The sequence below is a fragment of the Zea mays genome, chromosome 1 (genome assembly GCF_902167145.1).
Source record: "Zea mays cultivar B73 chromosome 1, Zm-B73-REFERENCE-NAM-5.0, whole genome shotgun sequence".
Classification (NCBI taxonomy): domain Eukaryota; kingdom Viridiplantae; phylum Streptophyta; class Magnoliopsida; order Poales; family Poaceae; genus Zea; species Zea mays.
The window spans coordinates 226,312,603-226,332,733 of NC_050096.1; the positions used below are offsets into that span (position 1 = coordinate 226,312,603).

At 54.1% G+C, this 20,131-nt stretch overlaps 2 protein-coding genes across 4 annotated transcripts in view; both read right to left on the bottom strand.

Annotated features, from left to right (window-relative positions):
- The window catches only part of LOC100191267 (uncharacterized), a 31,872-nt gene that overhangs the window by 3,908 nt on the left and 7,833 nt on the right, over positions 1 to 20,131 (bottom strand). For 2 of the 3 annotated variants that reach the window (XM_008652861.3, NM_001136701.1), the window contains 1 exon segment: positions 7,719 to 7,799. In XM_008652861.3, coding sequence (XP_008651083.1) covers positions 7,719 to 7,799 — 81 coding nt within the window. 3 annotated transcript variants of the gene reach the window in all.
- On the bottom strand, positions 13,569 to 20,131 carry LOC109943505 (uncharacterized). Its single transcript, XM_020546718.1, has one exon. The coding sequence runs from the start codon at positions 19,103 to 19,105 to the stop codon at positions 17,282 to 17,284; it is 1,824 nt and encodes a 607-aa protein (XP_020402307.1). The 5' UTR covers positions 19,106 to 20,131; the 3' UTR covers positions 13,569 to 17,281.

The window sequence follows — 20,131 nt, forward strand, 5'->3', positions numbered from 1 at the left end:
ATTGCCCCCGGGGACCCCCATGACGACTTGGTCCCCGCTGTCTGGAGGCTGGGACAACGCCTCCCTCGCCACCGCTTTCAGCACCATGGCGATGACCCCTCCTTCCTCCGACTGGGTGATCGACTCTGGTGCCTCCTACCACACCACTCCCACTACAGGCACGCTCTCCCGCTCCCATCCCCCCCATCCCTCTCATCCTTCATCGATCGTCGTTGGGAACGGTTCCACTCTGCCCGTCACCTCAGTAGGTGCCTCGGTTCTCCCTGGACCATTCTATCTCAACGACGTTCTCGTAGCCCCCCACATCACTCATAATCTCCTCTCTGTTCGTCGTTTCACCACTGACAACTCCTGTTCCATCGAGTTTGACCCCTCTGGTTTTTCTGTGAAGGATCTGGCCACCAGGACTCCCCTCGCCCGCTGTGACAGCTCGGGGCCCCTCTACACGCTCCGGCCCTCCACCTCCGGCGCGTCTCCGCCTCCTGCCCTGGTCTCCACCACCTCCTCCACCACTTGGCATCGTCGTCTCGGACATCCAGGACCTGACGTCATGACCAAGATTACCAGTAGCCTAGATCCTTCATGTAGTAGGGGACATTTTGAGGGTCTATGTCATGCTTGTCAGTTAGGCCGGCATACTCGTCTCCCATTCACCACTTCCTCTTCTCGGGCTGAGCAGGCTTTTGACCTGGTTCATTGTGATCTCTGGACCTCTCCTGTACTCAGTCTTTCTAGTTATAAATACTATTTGGTGATTTTGGATGACTTTTCCCATTTTCTTTGGACTTTTCCTCTTAGATTGAAGTCTGACACGTTCACCACCCTCACACACTTCTTCGCCTGGGTCTCCACCCAGTTTCACCGCCCGGTCCGTGCCCTGCAGTGTGACAACGGCCGCGAGTTCGACAATCACGCCTCCCGCTCTTTCTTTCTCACTCATGGCGTCCAGTTGCGTCTCTCGTGCCCTTACACATCTGCCCAAAACGGTCGGGCCGAACGCATGATTCGCACCACCACCAATATGATCCGCTGTCTTCTCTTCCAGGCGTCTCTCCCTGCCAGCTATTGGGCAGAGGCCCTGCACACCGCCACCCACCTTCTCAACCGTCTTCCCTCCAAGGCGGTGAGCCACCCTACTCCCTACTTCGCACTGTACGGCACAACCCCCACCTACGACCATCTTCGCGTGTTCGGCTGTGCCTGCTACCCTAACACTTCTGCTACTGCCCCTCATAAGCTCTCTCCTCGCTCCACCCGCTGCCTCTTCCTTGGCTACTCATCTGACCACAAGGGGTATCGGTGTCTGGACCTCGCCTCCCACCGCATCATCATCTCTCGTCACGTCGTCTTCGACGAGGATGTGTTTCCCCTTGCTGGCCCCTCCCCACCCACTGATCTCGACACTCTCCTCGAGTCCGATCCGGTCTTCCCCTCCTCCCAGGCGCCCCGTCTTGCGCCGTTACCCGCACCCCATGCGGCCTCGGCGCCGCGGCTCCCGCCTATTTCCGCGCCACGCGCGGCCCCGTCGGTCACGCTTGCGCCACGTGCGGCCCCGCCGACCACGCCTGCGCCATGCGCGGCCCCGTCGACCACGCCTGCGCCACGCGCGGCCCCGTCGACCACGCCTGCGCCACGCACGGCCCCGTCGACCACGACTGCGCCACGCGCGGCCCCGCCGACCCCTCCCGCACCTTGCGCGGCCCCGTCGACGCCCACGGCTCGCTTCGCCGACCCCGCGCTCGTCTACCGCCGCCGCCACGTCACTACCTCGGCTCCTGCCGACCCGGGCCCGTCGACGAGCCCGGTGCGCTTCGCCGACCCCGCCGTCGTCTATCACCGCCGCGAGTCGGCCACGCCCGCGGCCCCCGACGTCCAGGCTGACCGCCCCGAGCCATCGGTGTACCACCCGGTCGCCATCCACCGTGACCCCGGGCACGTCCACCCGATGGTGACCCGGCGCGCCGCCGGCATTCTTCGACCTGTCGACCGGCTGATCTTGGCAGCTGATACGACTACCACTCCACCGGACGCCTCCCCGGTCCCCTCCTCCGTTCGTACCGCTCTCGCCGACCCACACTGGCGACGCGCTATGGAGGAGGAGTACGCGGCCCTCCTGGCCAACCACACCTGGGACCTGGTGTCGTGTCCACCAGGCACCAACGTGGTCACCGGCAAGTGGCTATTTCGCCACAAGCTTACCTCGGACGGCTCCCTCGACCGCTACAAGGCCCGTTGGGTCCTTCGGGGCTTCACCCAACGCCCCGGAGTGGACTACGACGAGACCTTCAGCCCCGTCGTCAAGTTCGCCACTGTTCGCACCGTCCTCTCCCTCGCCCTCTCCCGGGACTGGGCGATCCATCAGCTCGACGTCAAGAATGCCTTCCTCCACGGCACTCTGACGGAGACTGTCTACTGCAGCCAGCCTACCGGCTTCGTCGACGAAGCTCGTCCGGACCTGGTCTGCCGGCTGAACCGCTCCCTCTACGGCCTCAAGCAGGCGCCGCGGGCCTGGTACAGTCGCTTCGCTTCCTACTTGGCCTCCATCGGCTTCGTCGAGGCCAAGTCGGACACGTCCCTCTTCATCTACCGTCGCGGCGACGACACCGTCTTCCTTCTGCTCTACGTCGACGACATTGTGCTCACGGCATCCACCGCCGACCTTCTACAGCGCACGATCGTTGCCCTGCAGCGGGAGTTCGCGATGAAGGACCTGGGGCCCCTCCACCACTTCCTCGGCATCACCGCCGAGCGCCGGCCCCAGGGTCTCTTCCTCCATCAGCGCCAGTACGCCATCGACATACTGGAGCGGGCTGGCATGTCCGACTGCAAGCCCTGCTCCACGCCTGTCGACACTCAGGCGAAGCTCTCAGAGGACGACGGGCCCCCGGTCGCCGATGCGACGTCCTACCGGAGCCTGACCGGCGCGCTCCAGTACCTCACCTTCTCCAGACCTGACATCGCCTACGCCGTTCAGCAGGTGTGCTTGCATATGCACACCCCGCGGGAGCCTCATCTCACCGCTCTCAAGCGGATCCTGCGCTACCTCCGCGGCTCCCTCGACTATGGCCTCCTACTCCGACCATCCCCGACGTCGGAACTCGTGGTCTACACCGACGCCGACTGGGCTGGCTGTCCAGACACGCGTCGATCCACCTCCGGTTACGCCGTGTTCCTGGGCGCCAACCTCGTCTCCTGGGCCGCCAAGCGGCAGCCCGTCGTCTCTCGCTCCAGTGCTGAGGCCGAATACCGCGCTGTGGCCAACGGCGTGGCAGAGGCCTCCTGGATGCGACAGCTCCTCCATGAGCTCCACAGTCCCCTCCAGCGCGCCACCCTCGTCTACTGCGACAACGTCAGCGCGGTCTACCTCTCCACCAATCCTGTGCAGCATCAACGCACGAAGCACGTGGAGATCGACCTGCACTTCGTCCGGGAGCGTGTCGCCGCCGGTGACGTTCGGGTTCTCAGCGTCCCCACCACGCTGCAGTTCGCCGACATCTTCACCAAGGGGTTACCGTCGAGTGTATTTTTAGACTTTCGCTCCAGTCTCAACATCTGTACAGGATAGAGTTGCGACTGCGGGGGGGTGTTAGAATTGTACCCCTGTATTTGTAATGGGCCAGGCCCAACTCAGTTATTAATATACAAGCCCACCCTAGTGTAGGGTTAGGGTTTCAGTTATTCCAATAATATAGGCACCCAACTAGGCCAGCCCACCTCAACAGCCCACACACGAATGCCAACACAATCAAATCAACGCTACCCAGCAGCCACACCCACGTCCTGTCTCCGCCATGATCATGCTCAGATATCGGCCATGACATCTGCCCCCTCGCCAAAACTTGCTTGTCCCCAAGCAAGGCAATATAAAAACGAGTCTTCGCTGCATGAAAATCCTTCCACGTACAGAGCAGAGCTCCGACATGCCCGACCACTGGATCAGCACCCCAACCATAGCTGCATTGTAATGCTGCTGAGCCCTATCCATTTCCTCTTTGAGCGTATAACTGTCAGCAGGCATCTGTTGAATCCAAGCAGCCACCACTGGATCCTTATTCCCTTTGAGCACTGAGGCTGCCAACATCAAGGCTTCATCATCTAATGCTTTAAAGGAGAAACTACCTGGTGAAGAATAATGTGAGGTGTTATACCATAGTTCAGCAAGTGACAGCCAGGTTTTCCACTGCTGAGGATAATCCTGGACAGCACACTGAAGCACCATAAGAGTTTCACAGCCTTCAGATTTGATGAAATTCTCAAGAAAGTCTGAAGTTATGTCCTCCCAGACCCCATATAGCACTGAAAAAATGCAATAACCCAGCAAAGAACTGGTGCTCTTCTTTCTCTTGCTCAGAAACTGAACACTGCTCTCCAAACTGCTCAACATCAGTTTTCAGATCAGACCTTTCCACCAAAACAGTCTCTTAACCCAGTGATAAGAAGCAGCCCTTCCAGAACACCCCCACAAATGAATCATGAAAGGTTGAGATCAATATAGTGCCGAATGTTGAACTTTTGCCCACCCAATGGATTCTTCTAAACTTGCCCTTCTGCACCAAGAACACAGCCCCATATGGAATGTGAAAGGTCACCCTTGGCCACAGATCCTGAGCATAAGCATCAGTCACTATATTCTCCTTGCCTTTACCATACACCATTCTGAACTGTAAACCCATTAACTTGTTCATGGATTTTCTTTGAATGCCCAGCTGTGACTGAACTGCCATATCAAAAGCAGTTAGCCACCCTTGTGTCTGAACTGTAAGCCCATTAGCTGTGATTGAGCTGCTCGTCCCTTGTGTTTGAGCTTGGCAACGATGACTCTAGATGTGTTTATGTGTGGGAGGCTGTCGTTGTCTAAGTTGTTTGTTAGGGCCTTCGTCGATTTTTCTACCATGCGCTCTGTGTAGGCTTTGGGCCCTCGGTTTTTCTTAAAACTGGATCAATTCCATTCTTCTTAATTGAGAGGCAGAGCTCCTGCCATTACGTTAAAAAAACACTGCCTTTGTTCTGCCTCCCATCAAAAAGCAACACAAAACCAGACCCATGTTCTTCCAGCAGCAAGCTATTGTTGACATGTAAGAACATTTTTTTCTCGAACGTGCAGGAGAGCTGCACGTCATTATATTAATAGAGGAGAAAGGTCCAAAGAGGACCAAAGTACAATGCCCAGTGGGCAAGCATAAAAACTAGACCAGATTGAAAAACAGCCTAGACCCTACTAATAGCAGCAGGTAGACCAAGACTTGCTAACTGTTTAGCACCAGCCCTATCCCAACAACTCAGCTCATAATTTGGCACTATCCCAGCAATTCTATGTCATCCACATCTCTTCTTTGCATAGTGTTAGACTGTGACCACCACCTCTATGCAATATCAATTAAGAGTTCCATTCTCCTACACATAACGTCAATAAATGGAGAATAACTCTTGACTGCAGCCTCACCTTCATCATACTCCATAGCTTCCCTTGCAGATTGATTATCTGGAATCACAACAGTACCGTGGCTTCGAGGAAACAGTGATGGCTGAAAAAGTGGAAAGGAATAGGCATCCACTACTGCCACATCCTTGTTTGACTTGAACAACACCACTTCAGGAATTCTTCTAGCAGCTCCTACAGTTGCTACAGCAACTGCAGCAGGGCCGGGCTTCACGCACGTGCAACAAGTGCGACCGCACAGGGCCCAAAATTCTAAGGGGCCTAAAAAACTTCTTATCTCAGTAGTAAGTCTAAACAATATGCATCAATGAGCAGACTAATATTACACCATTTAAGCTTAACTTAGTTAGCAGCTAGCTTGCTACTTTTCAAACACATCTAGCAAATGTTTTGCAATTTAGAATATATGAATTCTATTACAATGTAGTTCTGATTATATTTTTTTTCTATAAAATAGGACCACTTTTGAATTTTAGTACAGGGCCTCTAAATTTACCGGCCCGTCCTGCAGTTTCAGCAGAAGATGAGGGGTATTCAGGGTGGCACCTCTCTGGGATTGTGTCATGATCAGTACCCCTTTTCCTTGATGGAAATCATTGAGATAACCCCTTTCGACAACTATATCTCTAAGTAAGCCTCTTTGCATACTCTGGTTAGATGAAAACTCCTCATCCCACTGAACTTCATCAGAAATTTCCTCGGGCAAACATTGAGCATCACTAATCCACCGTACTGCACGCATAACTATCACCCGCACCAAATTTCCCTGCAACTTCCTTCTCACCGGGCATTTCATCTTCGCAAGTCTCACCAATTGTCAACTCAACCTGCAACACCTCATCCTCATCATCTGGCATAGCCTCAAATATGTCCCTATCAGTAGTCTCCTCTTCACGAACATCAACCTCAGTGATACTAATAATCTCCTCTGCACCATTAGTTTCATTGATTGATTCTGGAGCCAATTCTTGAGAAAGGATACCACCAGCACTAGTATCATCAACATTTTCAGCATTCTGCTCCTTTCCAGGATTATCCTCAAGCACACTGCCAGCACCAGCAGGAAGAAATCCCTCCATGCTTCCATCACTCATATCTAGTGCAGTTGCCTCACTCGGTGAGTCAAGCCTGCTGGCCTTTTCTTCAACACCATCATCCTTCTCAGTTGATTCTTCTGGGGCTTCCTCACCTCCAAGAACCACCACATCATCATGCCCAGATTGCTCATCCCAAATCACATTTCCCAGTGACATTTCATCGATCATTGAATAAGCAGTACCTTCAGAGAACATCGGAAGAGCACTAACCTCCTCACTGCAGTGGTGAGACATTTCACCAAACACCGGCAGGGACATACCTCCAAGCATCACTGGAAGAGCAACATCTTCGTTGCTGCAACTGTGACATCCATGGCCATCGTTGCTCCTGTCAACAACACAATCCATGTTGTTGTTCCAACTGACAGTCGTCAAAACCACCAGAGAACACGCCATCCCTCGGTACTGTGATGTCAAAGGCCTTGAGGCAACCATATCTATCCTCCATGATCTTGAACTCGACAGAGTCGCCAACCTTGAGGTTGTGGTCACCTGTGAGCCCGTGGGACTTGAGAGAAGGCTGCAGGAAATGCACGTATCCGCTGCAGCTGGTCGAAGTGATGAAACTGGACCTGTGGTGGCATTAAACCACTCTAGTGTCCCCGACATCCTCATCTCTGTCAACCTCGCGATCGTTGCCGCCGACGAGACACCACCATGCTGCTGCGATGTCTCCATAAAATCCGGCTGAATCGAACCACCACCCAATCCCGCGGACAGAATGGCTTTGATACCACTTGTCACGACCCTTCACCGGCACGGCGTCGCCCACGTGAGTGCGTGCAGGGCTTCGCCGAGAAATCGCCGGTAAACAAAACAGCGAGGTGAGTTGTGACAGGAAACTGTATTTTGCTATTCGATAATCTTCTCTGATACAACACACCAGACTATAAAGGCACCAAACTGAGCAAGCCCACCTCAACAGCCCAAGCACACACGCTTCCACGGCCCACACACGAACGCCGACACAATTAAAAAAAACCACTACTCAGCAGCCACACCAGCGGCCAGCATCTTGTCTCCTTCGCCATGGTCATGCTCAGGTATCGGCCATGACATTGTCTAGAAAATATCATCTATTTCAGACTCAAACTATTTCTAATATTTTGTACTTATATAACACAATTTTAGTATTGTTTCATGCTTGAGATAATACAGGTAATCAAAGGAGGAATTTTCACCTGTCTCTTCTCAAAATCAGATAGCTCCAATGCTTTGGCTTCAAATACGAGTACTAAACTGTATTTCCCATCGTCAGTTACCTACATTCAAAATAACACAGTGAACCTTGTAACAGAGAAACGTGCCACGAAAATTGAGCTTGCCATTTAGTAAATCATGTAGATAATTTCATAAACTGGAAGAACAGAAGATGTCCATCTAGAAAAAAAACTCGACCTGCAGGGGGTAAGACAACCCTTGGGTATTATATCAAGATCTCCTCACACACGCAGGTCGAGAAAATCCTCGAATCCCTACCCACTCATACACATCGGCACCATAGCTTGTGTGAGAACGACCATAACCAGGGCCGGTCCACAGGTCCGGGCCAGGAGACGAGGTTGGCGCTCAGGAACACGGCATAGCAAGAGGTGGACCGGCGCGTGTCGGGGCAGCCGGCCCAGTCAGCGTCGGTGTAGACCACAAGTTCCAACGTCGAGGATGGTCGGAGGAGGAGGTCGTAGTCAAGGGAGCCCCGAAGGTAGTGCAGGATCCACTTCAGAGCGATGAGATGGGGCTCCCGTGCAGTGTGCATATGGAGGCACACCTGCTGGACGACGTAGGCGATGTCGGGCGGGGAGAAGGTGAGGTACTGGAGCGCGCCTGTCAGGCTCCGGTAAGACGTCGCGTTAGCGATCAGTGGCCCGTCGTCCTCAAAGAGCTTTGCCTGAGTGTCGACAGGCGTGGAGCAGGGCTTGCAGTCGGACATGCCAATGTCGATGGCGTACTGGCACTGGTGCAGGAAGAGACCCTAGGGCCGGCGTTCGGCGGTGATGCCGAGGAAGTGATGGAGAGGCCCCAAGTCCTTCATCGCAAACTCCCGCTGGAGGGCGATGATCATGCGCTGTAGGAGATCGGCGGTGGATGCCGTGAGCACAATGTCGTCGACGTAGAGGAGGTGGACGGTGTCCTCGCCCCGCCGGTAGATGAAGAGTGACGTATCCGACTTGGCCTCGACGAAGCCGATGGAGGCCAAGTAGGTGGCGAAACGACTGTACCAGGCTCACGACGCCTGCTTGAGGCCGTAGAGGGAGCAGTTCAGCCGGCAAACCAGGTCTGGGTGAGCGACGTCGACGAAGCCGGTGGGTTGGCTGTAGTAGACAGTCTCCGTCAGAGTGCCATGGAAGAAGGCGTTCTTGGCGTCGAGTTGATGGATCACCCAGTTCCGAGAGAGGACGGCGCGGACGGTGGCGAACTTGACGATGCGGACGGTGGCGAACTTGACGACGGGGCTGAAGGTCTCATCATAGTCCACTCTGGGGCGCTGGGTGAGCCCCGAAGGACCTAGCGGGCCTTGTAGTTGTCGAGGGAGCCATCCGAAGTCAGCTTATGGCGAAAGAGCCACTTTCCGGTGACCACATTGGTGCCAGGTGGACGCGGCACCAGGTCCCAAGTGTGGTTGGCCAGCAGGGCCGCGTACTCCTCCATGGCACGACACCAGTGAGGGACGACGAGGGCGGTGCGAACGGAGGAGGGGGTCGGGGAGGCGTTCGGTGGAGTTGTGGTCGTATCAGTGGCCAGGATCATCCTGTTGACAGGCCGAAGGACACCGGCGGCGCGGCGAGTCACCATCGAGTGGATGTGCCCGGGGTCGCAGTGAATGGCGACCAGGTGGTACACCGACGGCTCAGGGGCCACAGGCGTGGCCGGCTCGCGGCGATGATAAACAACGGCGGAGTCGGCGAATCGGGTCGCGCTCGTCGAGGGCCCTGGGTCCGTGAAGCGGGTCCCGCTCGTCGACGGGGCCAGAGTCGCCGGGGCCGCGCGTGGCGCAGGCAGGGTCGACGAGGCCGCGCGTGGCGCAAGAAAACGTGCGAGCGGGGGCGTCGAAGCCACGTGTGGCACGGGCGAGGTCGACGGGGCCGTGCGCGAGGGCGGTGAAGCCACTCGAGGTGCGGGCAACGGTGCGAGGCAAGGTGCCTGGGAGGGATGGGTACTCGGATCAGACTCAAGGAGGGAATCGAGATCAGTGGGTGGGGAGGAGCCAGCAAGGGGAAACACATCTTCGACGAAAACGACGTGATGAGAGATGGTGGTACCCTTTGTGGTCAGGAGAGTAGCCAAGGAAGAGGCAGCGAGTGGAGCGTGGAGACAACTTATGAGTAGCAGTAGCGGAAGTGTTGGGATAGCAGGCACAGCCGAACACGCGAAGGTGGTCGTAGGAGGGGGTCGTGTCGTACAGGGCGAAGTAGGGGGTGGGGTGGCTCACCGCCTTCGATGGGAGGCGGTTGAGGGGGTGGGTGGCAGTGTGCAGGGCCTCTGCCCCGTAGCTGGCAGGGAAAGACGCCTGGAAGAGAAAGCAACGAATCATATTAGTGGTGGCGCGAATCATGCGCTCGCCCCTGCCGTTCTGGGCAGAGGTGTAGGGGCACGAGAGACGCAATTGAACGCCACTGGTGAGGAAGAATGATCGGGAGGCGTGGTTGTCGAACTCGCGGTCGTTGTCACACTGCAGTGCATGGATTAGGCGACAGAACTGGGTGGAGACCTAGACAAAGAAGTGAGTGAGGTGGTAAAAGTGTCGGACTTCAACCGAAGAGGAAAAGTCCAGAGAAAACGGGAAAAATCATCCAAAATTACCAAATAGTATTTATATCCAGAGAGATTGAGTACAGAGGAGGTCCATATATCACAATGAACCAGGTCAAAAGCCTGCTCAGCCCTAGAAGATGTAGTAAAAGGGGGATGAGTATGTCGGCCAACCTAACAAGCATGACAGAGGCCCTCAAAATATCCCCGACTACAAGAAGAATCTAAACTACTGGAAAGCTTGGTCATGACGTTAGGTCCTGGGTGGCCGAGACGACGATGGCAAGTGGTGGAGGTGGTGGTGGAGACCAGGACGGGAGGTGGAGACGCACCGGTTGAAGTGGGCCGGAGCGTGTAGAGGGGTCCGACGCTGTCACATCGGGCGAGTGGGGTCCTGGTGGCTAGATCCTTCACAGAAAAACCAGAGGGGTCAAACTCAATGGAACAAGAATTGTCGGTGGTGAACCGACGGACGGAAAGGAGATTGTGTGTGATGTGTGGGGCTACGAGAACGTCGTTGAGATAGAACGGTCTAGGGAGCACCAAGGCACCTACTGAGGTGACTGGAAGAGTGGAACTGTTTCCAACGACGATCGAGGTAGGGTGTGTGGAAGGAGGTGGGTGTGAGCGAGATAGCATGCCTGCGATGGGGGTGGTGTGGTAGGATGCACCGGAGTCGATGACCCAGTTAGAAGATGGTGGAGCCAACGCCATGGTGTTGTATGCGGCGGCGAGAGAGGCTGGGTCCCAGCCTCCAGCGAATGGGGACCAGGGTGTCGTGGCAGGGGTCCTCGTAGGCGGGAGCTAGGTTGGGGTCGGGGTCGTCGGGGGCACGTCGTACGGAGGCATGTCGTAGGCAGGCGGCGAAGGTGTGCCGTAGGGGGGCGCAGTCAGGAGAGCCGGCGCCGGAGGACGGGAGGCACTGGGGGCCTGACCCGGCCACATGGAGATGGTGTCGGTCCAGGGGTTGTAGAACGACGGCCAGCCCTGGCCGCCACCCCGGCCGGTGGAACCTCCACGGGTGGAGCTGCCATCCCCACATCCGCCCTTGCGAGGGCGACGGACGCCGTCGACAGTGGAAGCCGGACGAGGGGCCGCGGCAGGGGGCCGAGCAGGGCCCCCAACCGACTGAGTGCGAGGGGCCTGTCCCCCGGAAGACGCCTGAGCACCAGGGGTGGCGCTGTAGATTGCCGGGGCCGGCGTGGGAGTCTCGATCGTCATGGTGAGCTCCTCAAGGAGAAGCTCATTCCGCACGACATGGAAGGTGGGAAAAGGCACGATCCGCTTGATGAGAGCCTTCAGATGGCCGTAGCGAGGGCTGAGGCCACGCAGGAGGTTCAGCACCAAGGTACGGTCCGCCACCGGCTCGCCGAGATCACGGAGGGAGTCCGTCAGGCCCTTCATTTGGCGGCAGTACTCCCCACGGAGAGGTCCCTCTGGGAGAACTGGTGGAACTGGGCGTCGGTCGAGGTGAAGGGCCCGAGCATCCCGGTTCCCGAGAAACTGTTCCTCGAGAGCGAGCCACGCCTGGCGGCCCTTGTCCGCCTGGTCGCGGATGATGTCCTGGAGCTCGACGGTGATGGTGCCGTGGAGCCAGGAGAGCACCACGGTGTCCATCAGGGACCAAGCCGGGGATGGCGGAGCGACGATGTCGTCGAGGACGTGGTCGACGAGAGCATAGTGTCGCAGGGTGAGGAGGACCTGCCCCCTCCAGCGAGGGTAGTGGGAGGACGTCGGGTCCAGCACGATGGACACGAGGGACCGGATGTTGTGGAGACCGGCAGCCTGTGTGTGGAGGGCAGCGATGTGGTCGGCGTCGAGTCTAGAGGCGAGGGAGGCCTCGGGAGTGGGCGGTGGTGCCTCACTGCCTCCGTGCCCGAGGAGGAGACGCTGTGTGGTTGCCATCTGGGCGGTCAGAGCGACGCTCATGGCACGCTCTTGCTGCAGGGCGAGGGTCGCGGCGCGCTCGCGGTCGCGGGAAGCCTCCACGACCGCCTGAATAGTGGCGATGGCCGTGACCAGTGCCGACGAGGCCGGCGCGGAAGCGGTGACGTCAGCCCATGCGATAGTTGCGCGGGCGGGGAAGCCCGGAGGAGAACCGTGGCGCGGTTGGGCAGCGAGGGTCGCATCAGGGAGGGGCCGAGACCGGCGATGTAGGGGCCCCCTCTAACAGCGAGGTTGCTGTGGGGGCCGAGTCCGGCAGCCGCGAAGGCGGCGGTGAGGGCGGTTGTGGCCGCAACGCTGCGCGCAGGCGAGGCTGCATCGGCAGCAGCCAGGTGGGCCGTGGTCCAAGCCGGATCCGCCAAGAAGGGGGAAGAGGGCAGGGCCGCCATGGAACCCCTGGCGGCTGGGCGACCGGCGAAGCAGGGGACGGCGGCGGCCGGTGGCGCAGGGAGCGGCCGCAGGTGGGGAAGGAGGCGGCCGACACAAGGGCGGGCACGCGGCTGGCGCAGAGGAAGGTGGGAGGGCGGGCGGCGGTTGGGAGAAGGGGAGCGGCCGACGGTTGGGAGGAGGGAGGGGAGGGCAGCTAGCGGCAGCTGCAGGAAGGAGGCGGCGGCTGCAGGGGATAGGGCAGCGGCGACTGAAAAAAAAATGTGACATAGCTCTATACCATGTGGGACACCCTAACCCTTGAGTGGGGTTGAGTGTTGTATTAACAGACTCGGTAGTTGGGCCAGGCCCATTACAGTAGGGGCGAGAGGATAAATACACATGAGACAAGCAAAACCCTAACGGGTACTATAACACTTTTCATCCCAAAACCATGTGGATTGAGGGTGGATTGAGGTGGTTTTTGACTAGTAGTGGATTTATTTCCCCTCAATCCACATGGATTTGAAACAAAACGAGCAGGACCTAAACTGATAGTGGCCATGTTAAATTTCATGCCTCTTTTTCATGAGACTCAAACTTAAGAACACTGATGTTGTCCATTACACTGATGATCACTCAAGCATTTTGTCATTTAATTTGCTTGAAATAACAACATAAATGGATTCAATAATATTCTATAGTAATGTGTCAAATTCACAATGACTTACACCACAAATTGTGTGGACTGCCTGAAGTCATATTGGATCACATGGTTGATTTCCCTGGACTACTATGAATTTGACTCAGCTTGGGGCTCAATGATAACCTCTTCCAAAACTGGTGAGGTTTGGCTGAGACACAGTGACTTCTATGCACAAAAGGGGGTTCAATTCTTTGGTCACCATGTGTCATGGAGGCTGTGGAAACATCGGAATATGTCTATGATGAGGTCTTGCCGAGCATTTTTTTTTCTCGAACACGCAGGAGAACTGCGCATCATTATATTGAAAGAGAGAAAGGTCCGAAATGGACCAAAGTACAAAGCCATAACAGGCAAAAATAAATAGAAAATAAAACAGTGCAGCCTCATGCACTAGGAAAAGCCCTAGCCCCCCTAGCAAAAGCAGCCAGAAGCCCAAGACTCTCGAGCTGCTTCGCACCAGCCATACACCAGCACTCCACCTCATCCAAGAAAAGCCTCTGAATGGTGCTTAATGACGGGTTGACACCATCAAATACCGCCCTATTGCGATGCAGCCATAAACACCAGGCCCCCAGGATAATGAGACTATGGAAACCTTTTCTAATATGTTTGGGGACCCTCCTATGCACCTTGCCCCACCAATCCACAAAAGAGCCCGCCTCCCTAGTAGGCGTAAGATGCCCCATCCTCAAAGCTGAAAATATAACATGCCAAAATTGTCTAGCGAAACTGCAAGAGCACAAGAGGTGCAAGATAGTTTCCTGCTCTTGATCACATAGTGGACAGACCACCGGGTGAGGTAATCCTTTCCTCTGAAGTCTATCCGCAGTCCAACATTTATTCCTTATCGCCAGCCAAACAAAAAATTTGCATTTGGGGGGTGCCCACGACTTCCACACCCATTTCCATGGTTGGAAAGTAATAGCTCCCATAAACAACGCCGAATAACAAGATTTGGAAGAGAAAACACCAGAGCTCGAGTGCACCCACACATGTCTGTCCTCCTCCTGATTAAGCACCACTCCACTTAAAGCATCCCACAGCTGCAAATACTGATGTAGACCAATCAAAAATAAAAGGATTCGTGATATCGCGAACCCATTGCCAGTTATGCAACGCCTGAGCAACAGTTCTCGAACTAAATGGCTTGCTGCTCACCATATTAACAACTTCAGGTGCAAAATCTTGTATCCTCTGCCCATTCAGCCATCTGTCTGACCAGAAAAAAGTATTGGTCCCATTCCCAACAACAGAGATCACCGAAACATTAAAAAATTGTCTAACTTGCTGCTGCACAGGGATACTCAAACCAAGCCACGGCCGAGTTGGATCAGTCTTCTCTAGCCAGAGCCACTTAGCCTGCAGTGCCCAACTTAGTGGCCTTGTCACACTTTCCCAGGGAACAATACAACTTCCACCATTCACCTCCTTTCGCCCCTTCCAAAGAAACCCTCTTCGAATCTTGTCAATTGATTTAATAACCCATTTGGGAATTTTAATGGCAATAAGGAGATAAATTGGGATGGCTGATAAGACAAACCGCACCAAGGTTGTCCTTCCGGCCAGGTTCAATAAACGAGCCTTCCAGGTAGGGAGTCTGTCTGCAATTTTATCTATCCACATCTTAAGATCATTTCGCTTCAGCTTCCTGTCTGAGATTGGCAGCCCCAAGTAAGAGCAAGGAAATGAGGCCAAACTGCATCTCAGCACATTGCAGCCCTCATGAACCACATGCTCCTCACATCTGATAGGAATAGCATAACTCTTATTCATATTGGTAACCAATCCAGAGGCTGACCCAAAACAATTCAGAATTAATCTAACACATTTCAGATCTTCCTCAATAGGTTTAACAAACAGGACCACATCATCAGCATAGATAGAAAGCCTATTACGGACTCCTGCCCTTTCCAAACTATGCAGCAATCCCCTACATTCAGCAGCCCTAAATAGACTGCTAAGCACGTCCATGATCAGCACAAACAGCATAGGGGAGAGAGGGTCTCCCTGACGAAGACCTCTCCGATGCTTTATATGGATTCCAGGAGACCCATTTAATAACACTTGCGTAGAAGCTGAAGCCAGCAGATTTGAAATCAAATTGCGCCAAATAGGACCGAAACCTAGGTGAGATAAAACTTCAAGAAGGAAAGCCCACGATACCGAGTCAAAGGCCTTGGAAATGTCAAGCTTCAGAAACAGGCTGTCAACCTTTCTCTTGTGAAGGGATTTAATCGATTGTTGGACCAACATAAAATTATCATGAATCGATCTACCTCTGATAAAAGCACTTTGATTAGATTCTACCAATTCATGCAGACGAGGGCCCAAACGATTAGCGAGTAATTTTGTGACCAATTTAGCAACACTATGAATTAGGCTAATTGGCCTGAAATCACCAGCCGACGAAGCATCCATCTTTTTAGGAATCAAAATAATGTAGGAGGAATTCAGTTGTCCCAATCTCTGAACATTGCCCTGGTGTATGATAGACAGAGCCGCCAGCAGATCCACCTTAATGATACTCCAACAAGATTTATAGAACCTCCCTGTAAACCCATCAGGCCCAGGAGCCTTATCAGACGGAAGGCACGCAATTGTGTCTAACACTTCTTTCTCTGAGAAGGGGCACTCAAGATCACTTGAGATCCACGGCCTCTCTGTGACAACTCGACAAATTAATAGTGCTTTGCCTCTGAAAATCAGCACCCAAAAGACCGGAAAAAAATCCATCTAGCACCTCCTGCATATCCTCATGGTTAGAGACCACTCTTCCTTCATCTTCTAGATATGAAATGAAATTTCTTTTCTTCCTGAAACGAGCCTGCATATGAAAGAATTTAGTATTTGCATCCCCCTCTTTTAGGTACTTAATCCTGGACCTCAATCGTGCAATTGTTCGTTCCATAGAAGCATAAACAAAACAATGTTGCTTCAGCTTTCCAATCAGCCAAAACTCATCTCCTGACAAAACTCTAAAGTCCTGTGCTGATTCCAACCTATGCATCACCTCTCTAGCAAGACCCAACTGGTTACTCACATTTCCCACCTCTCTATGCCCCCAGGACTGCAGCTGTTTAGCAAGCCTTCTGAGCTTTTGGGACAGCCTTTCCAAAGGGCAGGTTGCCAACATTGGCTGATTCCATGAATCAGCCACCACCTCATTGAAACCAGGGAGCTTGGGCCAGAAACCTTCAAAATGAAATCTGCGCTTCCCTCTACAATCCTCTCGAAATTTGAGAGTTAAAGGGCAATGATCAGAGCAAACAGAGGCGTTGCTATACAGCAGACAATCAGGGAAAAAATCCTCCCAACTAGAAGTGCAAAAAACATGATCAAGCTTCACAAGGGTGGGATCCTGTCTCTGGTTCGACCAAGTAAATTTTCTGCCAATCAAAGGAATTTCTTTCAGCTCCATGGAGTTAATTAGGCTCCTGAAATTACCCATCAAAGTCCTATTGATGTTGGAATTATTCTTATCCTCGGGCTTGAAAATCAAATTAAAATCACCACATAAAAGCCATGGTCCAATACAAACATCTCTGATTTCTCGTAATTCTTGCAGGAAAGAAAGTTTGAAACTGTCCTGATGAGGCCCATACACTCCTGTAAACCACCAAGCAGCACCAGACTCATCCTGGAATTGAACTAAGATCGAATAATTTTTTATAATAGACGCAACCGAGGAGAAAGTACCATCACGCCAAGCAATCAGCACTCCCCCCCTAGATCCCTGAGCTGGTTTAAAAACAAAGTTACTGAAACCAGCCCCAAGGATGGAGAGTATATCATAATCTGAAACGATACTTAATTTGGTTTCCTGCAAACAAATGATTGAAGGCCTAAGGTCAACCACCACAGATTTAACAGAATCCCTCTTTGCTCGATCATTAAGGCCTCTCACATTCCAACACAAAAAACAGCGATCTATCATTGACATAAAGAAAACCACCTAATGAGATAAACCAGCAACAGGCCCTAACACTGCCCCACAAGAGGCACCTGCCATCCAAAAAGCGCAGCAACTGCAGCAACATGGCTACCAGAGAGTCCATTTTTGAATAACCTTGCATAACCGTTGGCATCTTCAAGAGAGATGTTCTCCATCTCATCACAAAAACCCAATTGTATACAGACCTGGGCAGCAGAACTAGAACCCAATTCTGGAGGAAACTTGGCCACCCTCCTGCTACGCCTGGGAATGAAATTAGCAGGCACAGTCCTCCTCCTTCTAATGGTGGTTCGAGGAGGAGGCAGCAAACTATTAATCGGACCAGTGACATCATTCTTGAACTCCAGCAGCTGTGAAGAAAGCACACACTCCTCATCCTGAACTGGCTCTATAACAAGCTTCTTTCTCCTGGAATAAACCTTGAGGCAGGGAGAAGCATCTGTCCAGCCATGAATCATCTTACTGAGCAACAACGAAGACATTCTGTTCAAGGGATCAACAGTCCAAATATTTCTCTGCACAGAAATCCCAAACTGAGCATTCACAGACACACTGCCTGCAAGGACATCAATCACCTGAATATCAGAACCAGGCGGTGCAGCTTGCATAGATAGAACCGAAGACCCCAACTGAACAGCAGGCCCACAATCAACAGTGCCAACAAGAACCCCAGGAGCCACCATCCCATCAACCGAGATCAAGGGGAGAGAATGGGCGTCAACTGGATCCCATTCCACGTCCTGGGCAGTGGAGTCAGGAGATCCAGGAGCAACCACCTCATCAACCGCCAAAACCGGGAAAGAATGGGCATCAACTGGGAAGGAAATCACCGAGCCAGAGGACAGGGTGGACCCAGGCGCCATCCTCTCCACCCCGACCATCAGGGGAGAGATGGCATCGACTGGACCACCACCCGGCACCGCCGAGGAGACGCGCGGACCAAGCCGAGAGAGCGCAGAGACCCTAGCGGAAGGAGATGGGTGATAGTGCATATGTGGCCTCCGCCTGTGATTATCCCGATCACCATCATCCCCACCCAAATCCAGCAACAAAGGAGGGGGCTGGTCAGCACCAATCATGTCGCCAGAACGAATAACCTTCACTGCAATCTTGAACACCATGGTACGCGGAAACCAGGACCCGGCCTCCACATCAACGCGCGGCTCAACGGCGTGGAGAAACAGAACATCCGGCAAAGCCTCAGGTGAGAAGCACCAAAAACTCACACTGAAAGCAGTCATATCTGCAGAATCCACTCCCTCTGAAGAAACTGTGGATAGACCTTGAACCAATCCGTGAGCCCCAAGCAAAAGTTCTGCTGTCTCCAAATCCCAAAGGTGCGCAGGAATCCCTTGCAATTCAATGTCGACGAGCACAGGCAAGGCACCTCCACCAGAAGCGAAAGCATGGCGAGACCATCTCCTAACATGCAGACGGAAAGGTGGCGCGAAAATCGATTGCCCATTTTGAATAACCTGTTCAGCCACTTCCACCGAAGGGAAGAAACAGAGGAAGGAGTTTGGCGCAGCCCGACGGAGATGGAGCGACTCTGCCTGAAGCTGAAACTTCAAAGCCAGCGCATCTCTGATCTCCAAGGCGCAGCCAAGACCCTCCTCACCAACAACCGTGAGAATCAGCGCGGGACGAAGGCCCTCCTCAGCACGATCAATTCTACCAGACCGTTTGAGGACGCAAACATTATGGGCAGACTCCACCGGCGGCACTACCGATCGCAGGCCAGAAGCACCACCTGCATCGGCGCCGTTCTTCCGCTTTCTCTGACCCCGGCGGGTGCGCTTCCTCGCTTTCTCAATAGCAGACGAACCACCAGACAGCGGAGCAACCTCCATGGCGTGGCACGACGGTACCAGCGAAACACTGGGCCCCTTGGAAACCGGCCTCCACACCGAAACGCGCCGCGGACGGGCAGGTGCAGTCGCACGGCGCGGGCACACGCGAAAGCGGTGCCCAGGCAGCCGGCAGTTAAAGCACCGCACGATACTCCGACAGGCCGCCGCCCGATGAGAGGAGGCGAAGCAGTTGAAGCACCTTCCACGCAAATCCACAGGGGGATGAAGGCTCCGAGGCACCGACCGCTGAACGAACGTAGACCTCGTCTAGAGAAAGCACTGGCCAGCGGACAGACGACGCCCCTTGCGGCCCACAACCTTCACCTAGCCGCCCCCAGCGCCATTACCAGAGGAGGAACCAGCGCCAGAGGAAGGGCGAGCAGAGACCAGAACGTCTCTGTAGGATGGCGGCTCCCCACCCTTCACCAGCGCGGCAACAGGGGAAGAAGAAGACCCGCCCAGAAGAGACGTTCGCCCACCAGGGAGAGGAAACGAAGGAGAACCCACCGACGCCGGGGAGAGAGTAGTGGTGGCCGCCGGGCTTGGAGCAAGCGCCGCCGTGTGGCTGTGGTGGGGAGCAAGGATCGAGGCGTCGGCGGGAGAGGTAGCGCCAAGGGGTGGGTTCCGACGGGGCGGGAGCGGAAGCGTTTCCGTCCGCATGGCTTCAGGTAAATGGACTGTATTGTTATAAATACATTGTCTTGCCGAGCATTGTTTTGATGATCCAGAAAATCAAAGAGGAGGCTGCACTGTGGTGTGTGGCTCGCGCAGCAGGGGTGCGTGGAATGTGGCATAGTAGCCTCTAGCTAGGTGTAAGGGTGTTTTTAGTTTTTATGTGTCTTTGTGGTTTTGTGCCGTCTTAGATGACTTGTGCTGGCCTGTCTGGGCCTTTTATATTTCTTATTAATATAATAATGTGCAGTTCTCCTGTGTGTTCGAGAAAAATAAGTACATTGTACAAAACCCAAAATGAAATGCTGTTACCATTTGCAACTACGAAGATTACTACCAAGAAACAGATAGTGA